The 21,194-nt window shown below is 48.3% G+C and overlaps 1 protein-coding gene across 4 annotated transcripts in view; it reads right to left on the minus strand.

Moving 5' to 3' along the window:
• Nucleotides 1–1,859: 1,859 nt before the first annotated feature.
• The window catches only part of cdkal1 (CDK5 regulatory subunit associated protein 1-like 1), a 781,965-nt gene continuing 762,630 nt past the window's right edge, over nucleotides 1,860–21,194 (minus strand). For all 4 annotated transcript variants that reach the window (XR_005460641.1, XM_038796964.1, XM_038796963.1 and 1 more), the window contains one exon: nucleotides 1,860–2,365. Coding sequence is in view for 3 of the 4 variants with exons in the window: in XM_038796964.1 (XP_038652892.1) it covers nucleotides 2,189–2,365 (177 nt within the window). In the remaining variant the exon portion in view is untranslated. The remainder of the gene's footprint in view (nucleotides 2,366–21,194) is intronic.

Raw genomic sequence — 21,194 nt, forward strand, 5'->3', positions numbered from 1 at the left:
TGTTATACTACATTAAAGGTACTTTATAAATGCAAGTTGTTGTTGAGGCTTCAAGTGCACATTTTTAGGTGTAAGTGCAATCAGCAACAAAACGATGGTAAGGATTATACACAGCTCACCTCCCCCACAAACCTGCTGGCTATTCAGAGGCTGCAGGGTAAATGATAGTACATAGAACATAGAACAGTACAGCACAGAACAGGCCCTTAGGCCCTCGATGTTGTGCCGAGCAATGATCACCCTACTTAAACCCACGTAACCCGTATACCCGTAACCCAACAATCCCCCATTAACCTTACACTACGGGCAATTTAGCATGGCCAATCCACCTAACCCGCACATCTTTGGACTGTGGGAGGAAACCGGAGCACCCGGAGGAAACCCACGCACACACGGGGAGGACGTGCAGACTCCACACAGACAGTGACCCAGCCGGGAATCGAACCTGGGACCCTGGAGCTGTGAAGCATTGATGCTAACCACCATGCTACCGTGAGGCCCCCTTATTGCTTTTGGACCAGAGCATCGTAACCTCACAAAGCCGCCAGCCACTATTATACTTAATATGGTAAAAGGTGATTTAATTTTTAAAATTCTCCATTCATCTCTTTGTCTTTCTGTTTTTCCCCCTTCCCCTACTGTTGCCCCCCCCCCGCCCCTCCCACACCACACACACAAGATCCATTAAGCTCTACCATTCAACACTAATGTATATCATTGAGTGACTCTAATGTGATGACTTTTGGCTAAATGTTATAATTACAGGCCTTTGGGAGTTGGGATTGATTGAATAGCTCTCCCAAATAGCTGGCACAGGCATGATGGCTCAAACGGCCTCCTTCAGCTCTGCATCATTTACTAAATAAAATGTCATATTCAAAGATCATTTAACTTTGCTGCAGTTTTGGAGACAAGTAGTGTGCTGCTTGTGATGGTGCCCTCATACTGTGTAGCCAGAGGAAAAATCATTTTGAATAAATCAGCATTATTAGCTGCCTGGCTAGTTTCCTGGTACATTTCTTCTGTCCTTAAATTATAAAGTCAGTAAATTTTAAATCAGCCGTCTGACCAAGTATCGGAGATTGTAATGACAAAGATATACTTCATGTGACAATTGTTTCCTCACAGTTTTCACATATGATCTACTAATTTTGATTAAGTATCATATCCATAGTATCAAGATCCCACACTGAACTGTATCTACTGACTGAAGTCTACTCATTATCATTCCATTAGATGAAGATTCCCTTTAATATAAAGCACATAAACACAGGCAATGAAAATATACTTACAAGGTAAAGCAGGATGATGACACCACACCTGGGACGAGTAAATACACGCACCAAATGCAATTTAGCAGCATTTAAACAGCAAAATGCAGCCTGACCCTGTTCATCTGGTTAACGAAAATCTAATTAGAAGCAGTGTAATTAAAACAATGGAAAAAATAATATACTTTTAATTATGATCATTAACTGTGTTCTTTGACTTGCAGGCCCAGCAGGCTCACAGGAATGTGCCAAGTAACGGGTTTGTCGTATTCTATATAAAATAGGATGGTTTGTGAAAGCCATGTTCTCGTCTAACAATAGTAAAAAGCTGCTTGAGGTGGCACACATTCATCAGTTCATTTCGTTCCTGTGCTCCAACACTGTAAACATAAGCTGACAGGCTTTCTGCTGTTCCTATTAGTCTTCACTTTGCCAATGGTGAAGGTCATGCAAGGTGGTGTGTTCCTTGTGTCTGCACCCATTAGCAAGGTTTCACCTATTCTAATAGGTGTTGGCGTGATGTTTTGAGAATGTAAACATATGAAGAAAACAGAGTTACACACACACACAAACAGCTGACCAGGGAACTGCAAATCACTCATATTTTATTGAGTCTTGTACACTTAAAATCTCAAACATGAACACAGATGATTTTACAGTGTGAATAAAAATACTCTTCTTATTGGCTAACAAGGTACACATGACTGCATGATCTTGTATTGCAATAGCCATCATGTAAAAAGATGTAAAAAATGTTGCCAATGTTCCTTAAACAGGATAACATTAAATAAAATGAAAAGTTAGTCTTTGATGTTCAACCACGCATTAAAGTGTCCTCAGTACTGCGTGCAAATACTGAGCCTACATTTCTCCGGTCTCTTTTTAGGTGGAAGGTTGCTCAGTTGACATCAAAAGACCTATCTGAATATCGCCATAGTTACAGCCGTTATCACTGCCAACACAGCCAGGCTTACAGACACTATCTTTACTCTTGGGCCTTTCACGTTCCAAGGCAACAGGCTTGCACTGAAGGACCTCTCACCAGTGCAATGTGCAGGAAGGGCTGTGCCATTCTTACTCAGGGTCTTGATTTCCTAGATATGAGAGAGAGAGAGAGAGAGAGATTATTTCACTGTTTGGAGAGAGAGAGAGAGAGAGAGAGAGAGAGAGAGAGAGATTATTTCACCATTTATTTGGTGTCACCATTTATGAGGATCACTGCTGAATTTGAGAAAGCACAAAAGATCGAAACCTGAGGCTGGGTAGTCTTTTCAGAACAAAATCACATTACAAATGGCTGTTAGGCTGTGTAACTTCAGAAGATTAGAAAGCAGAATTTATCGATCGCCCCATCAAGTTTGGTAAGATGATACACATATTGTAGTTCATCATAGGTCATCTGTTAATGCCTTAATTTTGCTTTCGTTACATAGCTTGCCACATTTTGGAGTCTGCTATAGCGTTCTTCACCTAAAACAGGGGCACTTAGGTCTATCATTATAACACTTGATCAACCAGAGCAAAATAAGCTCAGTCAAACATGAAAACTGAAAAACAATCTGTACTTAAATAGTACCTTTAACAAAACACTCACCTCCATTTCACAGAAGCATTATAAAGCAACATTTGATAGACAGCTTGCAGAGTGATATTAATGCAGTTGATCCAAAGCTTGTCAAAGCATTGGTTTTAAGGGGTGTCTTAAAAGGAAGAAAGAGGGAGTTCCAAAAAAAAGAGCCATGGCTGTTACAGGTACAACCGCCAATGAAGAACAGAATATTCAACAGGCCAAAGTAAAGGGGTATTCTCAGAAGGTTATGTGGCTGGAGAATACGACAGAGGTAGAGAAGGGTGAAGCGCTGGAGGGTTTTGAAAACAAGGATGAGAATTTAAGAGTGAAGACTTTGTATAACTGGGAACTGTCAGTCAGTGAGCACAGGGGTGAAAAGTGAATGGGACTTGGCTCAAGTTTGGATATGGACAGCAGTTGTCAATCAAGTAGGCTCCTTCAGGTGTAATATTTCTGGGCATGACTACATATTGGTCAAAGCAATCCCAGATTATTGTCTGTGGCACATATTAGAAAGCAAAACAGGGAGAAATCAGGAACAAAAACCTCTGACTTCTACTCTTCATGCCTAACGGATACCTAACATGCATTTGTTTTTTCATGAAGGCCCTATCTTCTCAACCTTGCCCCTCGCCGGATGGAAGTGACTGTGGCAACGTGTGGAAGCAATAGAGTAGGACTTCTGATGATGGGGATGCGCTGAGAAGTTGGTGGTTCTGCTCCCACGAAATAGAAAACACCTGAAAACAATCCACATTACCCCACACCACTAACAAAACGAAGGAAGAGGGAAAGATGCCGAACAACAGCTAGTCCAGAGGATGAGTAGAGACCAGGGGTAGGAAAAGCCTGGACAAACAGCAAATGGCTGAGCCAACCAGCGCACAAGGTGGTGAGACTCGAACTTTGCCAGAGCAAGAGGAACCGACCCGTCACACAAGAAGCCTCCCCCCTCGCCAGGGGATGGAAGGAGGATGTTTCTCTCAAGAGAGTTGAAGGAACAGCGAGAAGAAACAAAATCAGATATATAAACTGTGGTGAAGGGTGTGGTTGCTGAAGCTCTGGCAACCATGCAGGTGGCCCTGGACAAAGCCAAAAAATGACTGAAGGCCCAGGAGGTAACGATTAAATTTCTGGAAAGGGCTGCAACGGAACAGAGCGACCGGATCGTCGCCCTGGAAAAGGAGGTGGCAAGGTCGTGACACAAGCAGCCTGAGAGGAAAGGTTGAGGATCAGGAGAACCGGTCGAGGCGGCAGAACCTGCGAATCATGGGCCACCGGAGGGGATCGAAGGTAGGAATCCCACAGACTACGTGGCCCAAATGTTGGGTAACCTGGTGGGAAGGGACAGCTTCCCCAACCCACCAGAAATCGGCAGAGTGCCCCGGTCGTTCCGACCAAAGCCCAAAACCGGGGAACAGCCGTGGGCAATAATTGCAAAAATGCGCCGGTACTAAGACTGGGAAAGAATCCTGTGCGGGGTCAGGCAGTCCAAAAACTGCAGCTGGGGAGGTCACAGGATCCGGATTTACCAGGATATTGGAGCTGACCTGGCCAAGCGCCGGGCCGAATTTAACAAAACAAAGATCGCACTGTACAGAAATGGTGTACCCAGCCAAGCTCTGGGTCACGTATCAAGGCAGGCAGCACTTTTTCACGGTCCCTGCGGACACCGACAAGTTCGTCACAGAGAACGGACTGGAGAAACGGCAGCAGGGGCAGCGATGAATAGCCCGCAGGATGAGACTCTTATAATGCAATGGTTTGACAAAAAAAGTTCTCTCCCTTTACAGTCTGCACAACCAACAGTAGACCATTAACGCAGCAACCGCTTTACATGGGAGAACACTGCCTTGTTTTGGAGACGAACTACATTAGACTGGCTACAACAGGCCACATGTGGCAACTTGGAACAAAATGGCTTTGCAAGCAACCACTTTGGAGGGTCCTTGAACAAAGGGAAACCCTTTGCAGGTGCTCATCCACATGGCGAACACACAGTTGATGGCCATGTTGGATGCCCCCTGGACAAAGGGAAATCCCGGAGCACAGGGGCCCGACCTCATGGGGGGAACAGTGACCATGGCCATTTTGGATGGCCCCCTAACAAAGGGAAACCCCGGAGTGCAGGGGCACATCCACCAGGTAAGTATGGTTAATCCCACAGGAGTTGGGGGACAAAACCTCCCATCAGGATAGTCAACTGGACATGAGGGGACTTAACGGTCCGATGAAAAGATCCAGAGTCTCCACCCACCTGAAAAACATGAAAGCTGACATAGTCTTTCTCCAAGAGACACACCTGAGGGAGAAGGACCCACTGCGGGTAAGGAAGGGCTGGGTGGGACAGACCAACCATTGCTGCCACAGGACAAGGGCCAGGGTAGTAGCCATTTTGCTAAATAAGAGGACAGTGTTCACTGTGAAGAAGATGGTTATGGACCCAGGGGGACGGTACATCATGGTCAGTGGTGTCCTAGACAGGGCCCTGGTAGTCCTGGTGAACATGTACGCTCCAACTCCGTACTAGCAGGAAAGCTAGCGCCGGGGGCATGCGACAAAGCAGGGCCGCAGCGCACCCCCAACAGGGGGGGAAGGCGCCAGGCAGGGGAGGGGGGGAATCACCCATCAAAGTCGGGAGAGCAAACGGGGACAGGAATAGGGGGTAGTGGGGCAAAGGAGGGGTATACAGGGGAGGAGGGAAAAGGGAGAGGGGGGGGGGGGGGGGGGGGAGCGCCACATAGGGAGCGAGAGACCAGGGAGTGGAAATGCAGGGACAAAGGGACAAAAGAGGCCAGAAAAGGAACAGGGCTACAAAGTGCCACAACCAAGGGCTCGAAACAAGGAACCGCTGCAAGCACCCACCCAGTACGGTCTGTGGGCGAAGGGGGCCCCCGGAGTGCAGGGGGCTACCCACGTGGCGGACACACAGTGGACGGCCATGGCGGGTGCCCCCAGGACAAGGGGAAACCCCGGAGCGCAGAGACCCGACCGCATGGGGAGAGCAGTGATAGCAGCCATCCTGGACGGCCCCCTAACAAAGGGAAACCCAGGAGGGCAGGGGCACATCCACCAGATAAATATGGTTAATCCCACAGGAACGAGGGGGCAGAAGCCCCCCACCAGGATAATCACCTGGAACGTAAGGGGACTTAACGGCCCAGTGAAGAGATCTAGAGTCCCACCCACCTCAGAAACATGAGGGCCGACATAGTCTTCCTCCAAGAGACGCACCTGAGGGAGCAGGACCAACTGCGGGTAAGAAAGGGCTGGGTGGGACAAACCTACCATTCCTGTTATGGGACAAGGGCCAGGTGGGTGGCGATCCTGATCGTCAAGAGGACAATGTTTAGGGCGACAAAGACGGTTACAGACCCAGGGGGGCGGTATGTCATGGGCAGCGGGGCCCTGGATGGGGCGCCGGTAGTCCTAGTCAACGTGTACGCGCCCAACTGGGACGACACGAGTTTCATCAAAAAGACCATGGCAGAAATCCCGGACATAGCGACGCATCGACTAATCATGGGGGGGGGGGACTTCAACTGTGTACAGGATCCAAAGACGGACAGATCAAACCCCAAAATGGGGAAAACCTCAAGCATGGCAAGGGAACTCAGTCACTTTATGGAGCAGATGGGAGCAGTGGACCCCTGGAGGTTCGGCCACCCAGGGGAGAAGGAATTCTCCTTCTTCTCCCCAGTACACAACGTGTACACCAGAATTTACTTCTTTGTGGTGGGGAAAACGGTGCTTCCAGGGATAGACAAAGTGGAATACTCCGCAATTGTGATATCAGACCACGCTCCACACTACATGGACGTGCGGCTAGAGACGGGAAGGGCCCAGCGCCCCACATGGAGGTTGGACGGTGCCTTACTTGCTGACAAGGTCTTCAGCGAAAGGATAGCGCAGGCCATAGCAGAGTACACGGAGAACAACCAAAACGGGGAGGTCTCATCCTCCACGTTCTGGGAAGCGCTTAAGGCCGTTCTAAGAGGGGAAATCATTGCCTTCAAAGTGCAAAGAGATAGGGAGGAAATGGTGGCTAGGCAGAAGCTGGTCGACTCCATACTGGAGGTAAACTGTAAATACTCCGAGGCCCCGACCGCAGAGCTCCTGGCGGAGAGAAAAGAACTACAAAGGAACTTTGACCTGCTCTCCACCAGGAAAGCAGTGCACCAACTCCGCCAGGCGCGCGGGACCCTGTACGAACACGGAGACAAAGCCAGCCGCCTGTTGGCACACCAGCTGAGAAAGCAGGCAGCCACCAGAGAAATTGCGCAAATCAGGGGTACCAGTGGCACGTTGGAAACAGAACCAGAGAGGATTAACAAAACCTTCAAGGCCTTCTGCCAAGAGCTGTAGACCTCAGAGCCCCCAGCGGGGAAGGCTGGGATGAACCGGTTCCTTGATGGACTGGACATACCAGTCGTAGGGGAGGGCAGAAAACGGGACCTGGAATCACCACTAGCACTGGGAGAGATCATGGACAGCATTAGCTCCATGCAGACGGGGAAGGCGCCGGGACCAGACGGATTCCCGGCGGACTTCTACAAAAAATTTGCGACAGCGCTGGCCCCGCACCTGCGGGAGATGTTCACAGACTCGCTAGCCAGGGGCACACTGCCACCCACGTTAGCACATGCCTCAATCTCGCTGATACCTAAGAAAGACAAAGACGCAACGGAATGTGGGTCATACAGACCCATATCTCTGCTGAACGCAGACGCCAAAATACTGGCCAAAAGGCTAGAAGACTGTGTACCTGAGGTGGTCACAGAGGACCAGACGGGCTTCGACAAAGGTAGACAGCTTACGTCGAACATCAGGCGCCTGCTGAACGTGATAATGACCCCCTCCGGGGAGAGAACACAAGAGGTGATCGTCTCCCTGGACGCAGAAAAGGCCTTCGACAGAGTCGAATGGAAATACCTCATAGAGGTACTGGAGCGGTTCGGGCTTGGAACAGGGTTCACCGCTTGGGTAAAGCTCCTATACAACGCTCCCATGGCGAGTGTACGGACCAACAATACCAACTCCCAATACTTCCAGCTACACAGGGGCACCAGACAAGGATGCCCACTGTCCCCGCTGCTGTTCGCACTAGCAATCGAACCGCTAGCAATCGCGCTCAGGGCAGCAAAAAATTGGAGGGGGATCCGAAGGGGAGGTAGAGAGCACAGAGTCTCACTCTATGCAGATGATCTGCTCCTCTACATCTCGGACCCACAAAGCAGCATGGACGGAATCATTGCGCTCCTGAAAGAGCCTTCTCGGGCTACAAACTCAACATGAGCAAAAGCGAGATCTTCCCAGTACACCCGCAAGGGGGGGGGGGGGGGGGGGGGGGGTGGTAAAAATGCTAGAATCCCAAAGAAGGTCATGCAAAAAACAAAATCCATGGGGGGGCTAGCCCTCCCGAATCTACAATTCTACCACCGGGCGGCAACAGCCGAGCGAGTAAGGGGATGGATCCAGGAGCCAGAAGCCAAGTGGGTGCATGTAGAGGAGGCCTCCTGCATGGGGACCTCCCTCCGGGCCCTCGCCACGGCAGCACTCCCATCCCCACCCAAAAAACACTCCAGCAGCCCAGTGGTGACAGCCACCCTCCAATCCTGGAACCAACTGCGGCAGCAATTTGGCCTGACCAAAATGTCGGACAAGGCTCCCATCTGCAACAACCATAGGTTCACACCAGCACTGACTGACGCCACCTTCAAAAGGTGGAGGCAGGACGGGGGGACACTGACAGTCAGGGACCTATACATGGACGACAGGATCGCAACACTGGACGAACTGACAGGGAAATTTCGGCTAGCTGGGGGGAACGAGCTACGGTACCTGCAGCTCAAAAACTTCCTACGAAAGGAGACAAGGACGTACCCACAACCGCCACGACAGACACTACTGGAAGACCTACTGGACGCAAGTATCCTAGAGAAAGGGAACTGTAGCGACATGTATGACCGACTGGTAGAAAGGGACAACACCGTACTGGACGCAACAAGAATGAAATAGGAGGACGACCTGGGGATTGAGATAGGGTAGGGACTCTGGAGTGAAGCACTGCATAGGGTCAACTCCACCTCCACGTGCGCAAGGCTCAGCCTGACGCAACTAAAAGTGATACATAGAGCCCACTTAACAAGAAACCGTATGAGTAGGTTCTTCCCGGAGGTGGAGGACAGATGTGAACGGTGCCAAAAAGGCCCGGCCAACCACGCCCACATGTTCTGGTCTTGCCCCAGACTTGTGGAGTACTGGACAGCCTTCTTCGAGGCTATGTCCAAAGTGGTGGGGGTGAGGGTGGAGCCATGCCCGATAGTGGCGGTCTTCGGGGTTTCAGACCAGCCAGATCTATTCCTGGGGAGGAGGGCGGACGCCCTTGCCTTTGCCTCCCTGATCGCCCGCCGTAGAATCCTGTTTGGCTGGCGGTCAGCAGCACCGCCCAGAGCTGCAGACTGGCTGTCCGACCTCTCGGAATCTCTCCAAATGGAGAAAATCAAATTCGCCATCCGAGGGTCGGACGACGGCTTCCACAGAACGTGGGAGCCATTCATGCAATTGTTCCGGGACCTGTTTGTGGCCAACGTACAAGAGGAAGAATAGTCGGGTGGCCAAGAATCAGGGGAAAATGGATGGGAATCGGGGGAAGGTAGCCGGGGGGGGGGGGGTTCGTTATGGGGGTTTGATGGCAAGCTAAGGCCCAAAACCAAACTGTAAATAAATGCCTATAAACATGTGCCTCGGCCATATTGGGGAATGTAAAATATGTAAGCCGGCTAAAGGGGGCGGCCACAGTTGTTATTACGAAGATGCTTACCTGTAAATATACATGTTAATTTTTGCGTGTTTTTTTTCTCTCTAATAATTTGTTATTTGTTCAATATAATATGAAAACTCAATAAAAAACATTTAAAAAAAATGTATGCTCCAACTGGGATAGCACGGAGTTTATAAAGAAGACCATGGCAGAAATCCCCGACATAGATAAGCCAACTGATCATGGGGGAGGGGGGAACTTTAACTGTGTACACGACCCACGAACAGGCAGGTCAAATCCCAAAACGGGAAAGATCTTCCACATGGCAAAGAAACTATTCATGGAGCAGATGGGGGCGGTGAACGCATGGCGGTTCACCCAACCAGGGGAGAAGGAGTTCTCCTTCTCCTAAGTACATAATGTCTATACACGGATCGACTTCTTTGTAATGGGAAAATCTATGCTTCCAGGGCCGGCAAGAGCGGAATACTCTGCGATCGTAATCTCCGACCACGCTCCGCACTATATGGATGTGAGGGTGGAGACGGGCGGTGCCCAACGCCCTCTTGAAGGTTGGACACTGCCCTCCTGGTCGACAAGGCATTTTGCAAGAAAATATCACTGGCCATTGATGAGTATATTACTAATAGCCGGAACGGGAGGTCTCATCCTCCACATTCTGGGAGGCACTGAAGGCTGTGATCAGGGGACAAATAATGCATGAAGGGATAGGGAAGCGAGGGCGGCTAGGCAACAGGTGGTCGACTCCACACTGGAAGTAGACCGATGATATTCCGAGGCCCCGGCCGTAGAGCTCCTGGCGGAGAGGAAAAAGCTACAGATAGACTTTGATCTGCTCTCCACGAGGAAAGCAGTACACCAATTCCCCCAGCCACAGGGTCCCTGTACAAACACGGAGACAAGGCTAGCCGCCTGCTGGCTCACCAACTGAGAAAGCAAGAGGGAAAATACAGAGAGAGGGATAGCAAAGGCAAATTAGTAGTGGAGCTGGATAAGGTTAACAAAGCCTTTGAGACCTTCTACCAAGGGCTGTACACATCGGAGCCCCAGCAGGGGGCTCGGGGATGAAGCAATTCTTTGATGGACTGGACATGCCAGTTGTGGGGGAGGACAGGAAACGGGGTCTGGAAGATTTGGGAGACGTCATGGAGAGCATTAGCTCCATGCAGGCAGGGAAGACGCAGGTACCAGATGGTTTCCTGGCAGACTTCTATAAAAAGATTCGCGACAGAACTGTCCCTGCACCTGTGGGAGATGTTCACAGACTCACTGGCAGGGGGCACACTGCCACTTACGCTAGCACAAGCCTCAATCTCGCTGATACCTAAAAAAGACAAAAACCCAACAGAATGCGGTTCCTACAGACCCATCTCGCAAAAATACTGGCCAAGATCCTAGTCAAAAGGCTGGAGGACTGCGTACTAGAGGTGGTTGCAGGAGACCAAATAGGCTGTGTCAAGAGTAGACAGCTAACTTACATAAGAACTTTGAGCAGGAGTAGGCCATGTGGCCCCTCGAGACTGCTCCGCCATTCAATGAGATCATGGCTGATCTTTTGTGGACTCAGCTCCACTTTCTGGCCCGAACTCCATAACCCTTAATCCCTTTATTCTTCAAAAAACGATCTATCTTTATCTTGAAAACATTTAATGAAGGAGCCTCTACTGCTTCACTGGGCAAGGAATTCCATAGATTCACAACCCTTTGGGTGAAGAAAGTTCTCCTAAACTCAGTCCTAAATCTACTTCCCCTTATTTTGACGCTATGCCCCTTAGTTCTGCTTTCACCCGCCAGTGGAAACAACCTGCTTGCATCTATCCAATCTATTTCCTTCATAATGTTATATGTTTCTATAAGATCCCCCTTCATTCTTCTAAATTCCAACGTGTACAGTCCTAGTCTACTCAACCTCTCCTCATAATCCAACCCCTGCAGCTCTGGAATTAACCTAGTGAATCTCCTCTGCACACCCTCCAGTACCAGTACGTCCTTTCTCAAGTAAGGAGACCAAAACTGAACACAATACTGCAGGTATGGCCTCACTAACACCTTAGACAATTGCAGCATAACCTCCCTAATCTTGAACTCCATCCCTCTGGCAATGAAGAACAAAATTCCAATGCCTTCTTAATCACCTGTTGCACCTGTAAACCAACCTTTTGCTACTCATGCACTAGCACACCCAGGTCTCTCTGCACAGCAGCATGTTTTAATATTTTATCATTGAAATAATAATCCTGTTATTCCCACCAAAATGGATAACCTCACATTTGTCAACATTGTATTCCATCTGCCAGACCCTAGCCCATTCACTTAACCTATCCAAATCCCTCTGCAGACTTCCAGTAACCTCTGCACTTTTCACTTTACAACTCATCTTAGTGGCGTCTGCAAACTTGGGACACATTGCCCTTGGTCCCCAACTCCAAATCATCTGTGTAAATTGTGAACAATTGTGGGCCCAACACTGATCCCTGAGGGACACCACTAGCTGCTGATTGCCAATCAAAGAAACACCCATTAATCCCCACTCTTTGCTTTCTATTAATTAACCAATCCTCTATCCATGCTACTACTTTACCCTTAATGCCATGCATCTTTATCTTATGCAGCAACCTTTTGTGTGGCACCTAGTCAAAGGCTTTCTGGAAATCCAGATATACCACATCCATTGGCTCCTCATTATATACCGCACTGGTAATGTCCTCAAAAAATTACACTAAATCAGTTAGGCACGACCTGCCCTTTATGAACCCATGCTGCGTCTGCCCAATGAGACAATTTCTATCCAGATACCTTGCTATTTCTTCCTTGATGATAGATTCCAGCATCTTCCCTACTACCGAAGTTAAGCTCACTGGCCTATAATTACCCGCTCTCTGCCTACCTCCTTTTTTAAACAGTGGTGTCACGTTTGCTAATTTCCAATCCACCGGGACCACCCCAGAGTCTAGTGAATTTTGGTAAATTATCACTAGTGCATTTGCAATTTCCCTAGCCATCTCTTTTAGCACTCTGGGATGCATTCCATCAGGGCCAGGAGGCTTGTCTACCTTTAGCCCCACTAGCTTGCCCATCACTACCTCCTTAGTGATAACAATCCTCTCAAGGTCCTCACCTGTCATAGCCTAATTTCTATCAGTCACTGGCATATTATTTGTGTCTTCCACTGTGAAGACCGACCCAAAAAACCTGTTCAGTTCCTCAGCCATTTCCTCATCTCCCATTATTAAAACTTCCTTCTCATCCCCTAAAGGACCAATATTTACCTTAGCCACTCTTTTTTGTTTTATATATTTGTAGAAACTTTTACTATCTGATTTGATATTCTGAGCATGTTTACACTCATAATCTATCTTACTCTTCTTTATAGCTTTTTTAGTAGCTTTCTGTTGCTCCCTAAAGATTTCCCAGTCCTCTCGTCTCCCACTAACCTTTGCCACTCTGTATGCTTACTTCAAACATAAGACGCCTGCTGAACGTGATCATGACCCCGTCAGGGGAGAGAACACCTGAGGTGATCGTCTCCTGGGACGCTGAAAAGGCCTTCGACAGAGACGAATGGAAGTACCTCATAGAAGTACTGGAGCAGGTGAGGCTCAGAAAGGGATTCACCGCCTGGGTGAAATTCCTGTATAACGTTTCCACGGCGAGCGTATGGACAAACACCACCAGCTCCAAGCACTTCCAGGTGCATACAGGCACAAGGCAGGGATGTCGGTTATCCCGCTGCTGTTCGAAGGGTAAGCAGCCTATGGTCATCTGAAACTATGGCGACTTTATCTTCGTCTCCTTTACCCTGAAAGAGGGTTTACTTATTTCAGTGAATGAAATGAACTGCTTGAACTCTGTCCTCCATTGTTTCTTTTGTCAATTTTAGATAATGGGCGTGATTCAGCGACCCCTTGTGCCCGGCAGAATGGGTGAATCGCGCGTGAATCCCAAATCGGGCTCCACGAAGGGCAGATCGCGAATCACCCAACTCGCTTCGCCCCATGCGATCTGTATCTCGCTCTCGCTAGGTGAGATCCAGATCTCAATATTTCAAATAACTGGATGCCGGATTCACTCGCTGCCCCGGCTGTGCCTGGGAGATCTCGCCGGGGCAGCGTTTAGTATTTGTCGACACAAATATGGAACAGTCGTGATGGCACCTAGGGGTATCTCTCAGGCCATTGCTGATGCTGGGTGGTTGGGGACATGGCAGGGGCACCTTGGCACTCCCCCTGGCACCTGGGTAACTTGGCACTGCCAGGGTGCCAGGCCCAGGAAGGAGAGGCCTTGACAGGTAGATTGAGGCTGTGAGTGGCAATCACAAAAATGGAGGGGGGGGGGGGGGGGGTATGAAGAGAAAGATCAGGGCAACCTTCCAAGATGGCTTCTGATCTGCGAGGAGCCTTTCCTGCTGGTGTAAGTGCGGCCTCGACGAGAAAATCTCCAAGGCCAATATAAACGGCAACGTGCTGTTGGATAGCGGGATGTTTCTCAGCGCTACAGTCAATACCGTTGGGATTTGCCCCTCTTTACTTCTTACCCATTCTTGTAAAGCTTTCCTGTCTATTCTTGCTTCTTACTGCACAGTTGTGGCACATAAAGAACTGGATGAGAAGTAGCATCAGGTTTTTATGGTCCCAGCAATGAGAGTACTGGACACGTCGGATGCTAGTTAGGTTCTAACTTGATAGACTATAATCTTTTAAGGAATGTAGTGCATGAAAGAACCAAGGCCAAGAAATAACCAGCAGGAATCTATCATCAAGGAAGAACTAGCGAGGCATCTGGATAGAAATTGTCCCATTGGGCAGACACAGCATGGGTTCATAAAGGGCAGGTTGTGCCTAACTAATTTAGTGGAATTTTTTGAGGACATTACCAGTGCAGTGGATAACGGGGAGCCAATGGATGTGGTATATCTGGATTTCCAGAAAGCCTTTGACAAGGTGCCACACAAAAGGCTGCTGCAAAGATAAAGATGCATGGCATTAAGGGTAAAGTAGTAGCATGGATAGAGGATTGGTTAATTAATAGAAAGCAAAGAGTGGGGATTAATGGGTGTTTCTCTGGTTGGCGATCAGTAGATAGTGGTGTCCCTCAGGGATCCGTGTTGGGCCCACAATTGTTCACAATCTACATAGATGATTTGGAGTTGGGGACCAAGGGCAATGTGTCCAAGTTTGCAGATGACACTAAGATGAGTGGTAAAGCGAAAAGTGCAGAGGATATTGGAAGCCTGCAGAGGGATTTGGATAGGTTAAGTGAATGGGCTAGGGTATGGCAAATGGATTACAATGTTGACAAATTTGAGGTTATCCATTTTGGTAGGAACAACAGCAAACGGGATTATTACTTAAACAATAAAATATTAAAGCATGCTGCTGTGCAGAGAGACCTGGGTGCTAGTGCATGAGTCACAGAAAGTTGGTTTACAGGTGCAACAGGTGATTAAGAAGGCATTGGAATTTTGTCCTTCATTGCTAGAGGGATGGAGTTCAAGACTAGGGAGGTTATGCTGCAATTGTCTAAGGTGTTAGTGAGGCCACACCTGGAGTATTGTGTCCAGTTTTGGTCTCCTTACTTGAGAAAGGACGTACTGACACTGGAGGGTGTGCAGAGGAGATTCACTAGGTTAATCCCAGAGCTGAAGGGGTTAGATTACGAGGAGAGGTTGAGTAGACTGGGACTATACTCGTTGGAATTTAGAAGGATGAGGGGGGATCTTATCGAAACATTTAAAATTATGAAGGGAATAGATAGGATAGATGCGGGCAGGTTGTTTCCACTGGCGGGTGAAAGCAGAACTAGGGGGCATAGCCTCAAAATAAGGGGAAGTAGATTTAGGACTGAGTTTAGGAGGAACTTCTTCACCCAAAGGGTTGTGAATCTATGGAATTCCTTGCCCAGTGAAGCAGTTGAGGCTCCTTCATTAAATGTTTTTAAGGTAAAGATAGATAGTTTTTTGAAGAAAAAAGGGATTAAGGGTTATGGTGTTCGGGCCGGAAAGTGGAGCTGAGTCCACAAAAGATCAGCCATGATCTCATTGAATGGCGGAGCAGGCTCGAGGGGCCAGATGGCCTACTCCTGCTCCTAGTTCTTATGTTCGTATTGGACTCAAAGATTAATTTGAAACAGCAAAATAATCTTTACTACACATGCTTGAATAAAACAAACACAAACAATAATGCCTAAAGAGACACACTGCGCAGATAAGATGATTCCAAACAATATGAGCATCTACCTGAAACTCAATTCAATAGACTTAACCCTCCCCGTTTAACCTTTTCACTCTGCTTGGCTTTTAAACATACTCATAAGGAGGCGGTTCGTTTTTCTCCAGGTGGTAGCGAGGGGGGGGGGGGGGGGTTGCAGATAATGCACACACACCCCAGAAACCACGTCAGCATGAAGCTGACCAGCTTGATAACAAACCTAATTGACCCTTTATTGGCCATTTTCATACAGCGGGTAGGATGTCAATTTTGGATGAAAGTCATCTCCCCATGAGTGGATCAGGGAAATGTATTTATCAGGTCTTTATCAATAAATGTTTTGCTTATTTAACCTTATTCTTTGTATAGTACAACACAATTGTGAACTAACATGATGCAATGACCATCAATAGGAATATTCGACCAATTGTAACATCCTTTCATTGAACTTTGACTTGACAAATACCTGGTCTATTTCCTTCATTTTCCCTGTTGATCTTAGGTTTTTTGAGAGTGTTGTCATTTATTTGCACTTCTCCAATATGTTCACCTTCATCGCTTTACCTCTCAATGTTCAGTTGACTGCTGCGGAGTTTGAGGTAATTCCAGCACCACTAGGCTTTGGGATCCTCTCCGGTGGATAAGGGGAACACCCCCACTTGTATCCTGCCCCCCCACCCCCTTTTCAATTACGACATCAATTTTGTACATAATCCTCAAGGCTTTCCTGACAAGTGTTTCCTTAGCACAGCAAAGACAGGTCAGTAATATTATGATTTAGTGAAGAAATCAAAAGGAACTAAAATACAGAAATCTATGGTCAGGCAATTATTGTTCGAGGAAACTAACCCAAGGGTACACTACAGATTTTCTGGTTACATCATTCTGACAGTCAGAAGATGGAATTATCGAGAGTAGATTTTACAAACTCTGCAATGAACCACAGCGCAAACCAAAATTGTAGAATTCCTGATGCTTTACAGAAAAAAAATATTATGGGCGGAATTATGGGCATAAATCCCATAATGACCGCTAAATCTCATGAGCGCTGTAAACAGGATTCATGGCAGCGAGATCTCAGCTTGAGATCTCTCCCCCGTCCCCTGGTGACGAAATCAGGTTCATACCCTTCCTGTATTTCCGCACATTTTAATGCACTACGATCTAATTACTGGGCTTAACACTGTAACACCTGCCCCCCTTGGCGGCAACTTTTCCAGTCGGGATGACCACGCTGGGCGTGTGGGGGGCCTGTATTCCCTAGGGGTTGAGGGTCATGCCTGGGCTAGGTTGACTAGGTTGGAGGGGGTGGGCATGTGTGGGGAGGTTAACTTCTGAGTGTGGGTTGGTTCCTCTGATACATGGGGTGTAGGGAGGTCCCCTTCTGCATGTGGAGGTGGGGGCGGGGGAGGGGCGTTCCCCCGTTATCCATCAGAGGCTGCACTAACAAGGGGGGGGGGGGTTCCCCTTCTAAATGGGTGGGGGGGTGTAGGAAGAACACTTGACATCCATAGGGGATGGGGGCCCGATGTCCATGTGTGGGGAGGAATCCTTGAATGTAACTTTGAGATTGAGGCGCCCTTTAAACATGGTGCTGTGACCTTACGACTCCTGGCGCTGTCGGACCCTTTGGACCCTGTCCCTCCTCGGCAGCACTTTGAAATTGCACACAGTGCCGTTAAATCAGGCAAGAAAAGGCGACTGTGAAGCTGGCGAGTTTCACACTGTTTCCCTCGCCCCTCAATGCAATTTTGGGAAGATTCCATCCCATGGCTCTATTTGCTTTTCTTGTTGGTTTTTGCAAAGGAGCATCCCTGTCCAATGCTTTTCTTTCACTGCCAGATTGGAAATCAAGATTTCTATTCATTTTATGGCATTTTTATTGTTATATATTTATTCAACTTGTAAACAGGATTGATTTCGAAACTGTAATTACTTATTTTCTTTCACCAGTTTTCCATTAAGATCCTAAAGGGTTAAATCTCTGTGTGAACTCACAACCCTGCTGCAAGCATCATCATTCTTATGTAACAGGTTTTAATGGGAGAATATATGTCATTACCTGAAGACCAATTTGTAATTCTGGTATTCAACTGTAGACTGGGACATAAAATGTAAATTATAAGATGTCCCTTTCAGGTTGAAGAAGAAGCTCTTGTACTAATTTATATATGCTTAAAATTTGCTATATCTTAGAATTTTGGTTTAAATGCCTAATTAAAGCTGCCGCAGAGACAGGCAATTTCTGCTAATTAGCATATTCCACAGATAAAAGGAAGTCATATGCTCCAGCATATGATACGAGGAAAGAATGTAATAGATATTCAACAATTTATAAATTGAAATGCCACCAATTATACAATTGACTGGAACCTATTTTAAGGTAAAATTAAATGACATTGGATGAAACCACTTCTGAATCTGCCAATGGTTAACCGAGAAAAGGTGGATTGTTAATGTATTATCCTGCCTGAAACTCAATTCCTTAAGAAAAAAGTGGCAAGCTTTTTAGTGGAAACTGCTTGACTGAACACTTTTAATTTTGCTTCAAATAAAAGTTTTGATGTAAATGCTGTTCAGTCCAACCTCCTGTAGCATGGAGTTGTGCCACAATATTTCACATGCCAATTTCCCACAGTTAGCCACGCTATCATGGGATGGTATTGAATAGAGGCTCTTATTTCCCCCCACCAAATCACCACAATCCGCCACTGGGACCAGTGGTAATTTTCAGAACAATAGAGGGGAAAAAAGTTGCCCACTCACCAACTTGGCCAGGGATAGTAGTGTGTAGGGTATAGATAGCACCGTATAGCTCCAGGGACCCGGGTCCGATTCCCGGTTTTGGGTCACTGTCTGTGTAGAGTCTGCACGTTCGCCCTGTGTCTGCGTGGGTTTCCTCCCACAAATCCCGAAAGACATGCTTGTTAGGTGAATTGGACATTCTGAATTCTCCCTCGGAGTACCCAAACAGACGCCGTAGTGCGGCGACTAGGGGAATTTCACAGTAACTTCATTGCTGTGTTAATGTAAGCCTACTTGTGACACTAATAAAGATTATGATTATAAAATGAAGAAAACAAGGGCGTAAAGAAGAGCCTCCAGTGTAGTAATTGTCACAATATTTTTATAATTACATTTGGACAAGGTTTACACTATTGGGCCAGATTTAGCAATTAAGTAAAAATGACCAAGCATTTATTCTCCAAACTGGTGCTCAACGTAACCTCTAATTTTTGGTTTGCAGTATACAGATGATTTGTTTGATATCACAGCTCTTTTAAATTATTTTGCATGATCACGCACATGCAAAAGTCTAAAACTCGTGACTTGTGCTCGGCCTGGGTGAGAATTTTGTGTTGCCACGTGGCTTCAGAGGGAACATTAGCAGTACCCACTGAAAAAAGAGGAAATCAAAAGGCGGCGGCAGATCAGGAAGCAGATACGTTATGGTATTGGGAGGTTGGTAGTGTTGGTTAGCTGGTGCCCCGAATTGGGATGACGTGGTGTTTATGAAGAGCATGTTAGTGGCCATTCTGGGCATCGGTTAATTTTAGGTGGTGACTTAAACAGTGTAGCACCCCAAAATGGATTGATCTAAACAGTGATCATTGACCCCGCCGGGGGGTTCATGGAAGAGATGGGGGAAGTGGACCCATGGCGGTTCTTACTTCCAGGGGGTAGAGAGTATTCCTTTTTTTCGCCAGTGCATAATGTATATTCAAGGACTGATTTGTTTATTATGGTGAGGTCGTTGTTGTTGGGGGTGAGGAAAGCGGAATACTCGTGATTGTTATTTTGGATCATGCTCTGCACCTGGTGGATGTAGTCTTGGAGAAGGGGCCTACACAGAGGCTGGCGTGTAGGATGGATGTGGGGCTCCTAGCGGATCTGGGTTTTTGTTTGAGGATGGCAAAGGTTACTGACGATTATGTGCGGTTTAATAAAAATGGGGAAGTCTCGCCTCAGTGGTTGGGAGGCATGGAACGCAGTGGTAAGGGGAGAGGTCATCTCGTATAAGGCACAGTTGGTTAAGGAGGCAAGGGACGAGTGCAGCGGCTGATAGATTAAATTTTGGAAGTTGATGGGGAGTATGTGGAAGATTCCACTCCGAATCTTTTGGTCAGTAAGTGAGTCGGGCAAAGGTGTTGTTGTACAAGAATGGGGAGAAGGCCAGTCACTTTCTGGGGAGACAGCTCCGCCGGCAGGGTGCCTCCCGGGAGATTGTTCAGGTCCGGGATGGGGCTGGTGACAGCACAGAGCAGGTGAATAGGGCTTTTGAGGAATTTTATAGGAGGTTCTATAGGTCGGAGCCTCCAGGGGATGAGTCGAGAGTTTTTGGAGGGGTTGGAGTGCCACACAGTGGAAGAAGAGGATAGGGCAGGGTTGGAGGAGCCAGTGGGGATCGAGGAGGTTCGGACGGCGATAGTAAACATGCATATGAGTAAAGCACAAGGGCTGAATGGGTTCCCGGTGGAATTTTATAAGAGGTTTTCGGAAAGGTTAGTACTGCTGTTAATGATGTTTGAGATCGTGATGGCTAGGGGGCGCTTCTGGAGATGATGGGACAGGCATCTATTTCACTTTAGCTAAAAAAAAGGTAGGGGCCCAGTGAAGTGTGATCTTATCACCCAATATCCCTGTTACATGTGGAGCCAAGATTCTTGCTAAAATGTTGGCGCTAAGGCTGGAGGAGTGCCTCCCGCAGGTGATTGAGGAGGATCAGACAGGGGACGGGATTCTCCGACCCCCTGCCGGGTCGGAGAATTGCCCGGGGCCAGCGTCAATCCCGCCCCCGCCGTGTCCCGAATTCTCCGGGATTCGGCGGGGGTGGGAATCACGCCGTGCCTGTCGGTGGGCCCCCTGCGGCGATTCTCCGGCCCACGATGGGCCGAAGTCCCGCCGCTGACTCGCCTCACCCGCCGGCGTGGATTAAACCACCTCTCTTACCGGCGGGATTGGCGGCGTGGGCGGGCGCCGGGGTCCTGGGGGGCGATCTGACCCCGGGGGGTGCCCCCACGGTGGCCTAGCCCGCGATCGGGGCCCACCGATCGGCGGGCAGGCCTGTGCCGTGGGGGCACTCTTTTTCTTCCGCCTTCGCCATGGTCTTCACCATGGCATAGGCGGAAGAGACCCCCTCTCCTACGCATGCGCTGGTATGACGTCAGCAGCCGCTGACGCTCTGGTGCATGCGCGGATCTAGGCCGGCAGGCAAAGTCCTTTCGGCCCCAGCTGGCGTGGCGCCAAAGGCCGTTCCGCCAGACGGCGGTGTGGGAATCACTCCGGCGCGGGCCTAGCCCCTCAATGTGAGGGCTTGGCCCCTAAAGGTGCGGAGACTTCTGCACCTCTGGGGCGGCCCGACG

This window comes from Scyliorhinus canicula, chromosome 5, assembly GCF_902713615.1.
Source record: "Scyliorhinus canicula chromosome 5, sScyCan1.1, whole genome shotgun sequence".
NCBI classification, from domain to species: Eukaryota; Metazoa; Chordata; class Chondrichthyes; order Carcharhiniformes; family Scyliorhinidae; genus Scyliorhinus; species Scyliorhinus canicula.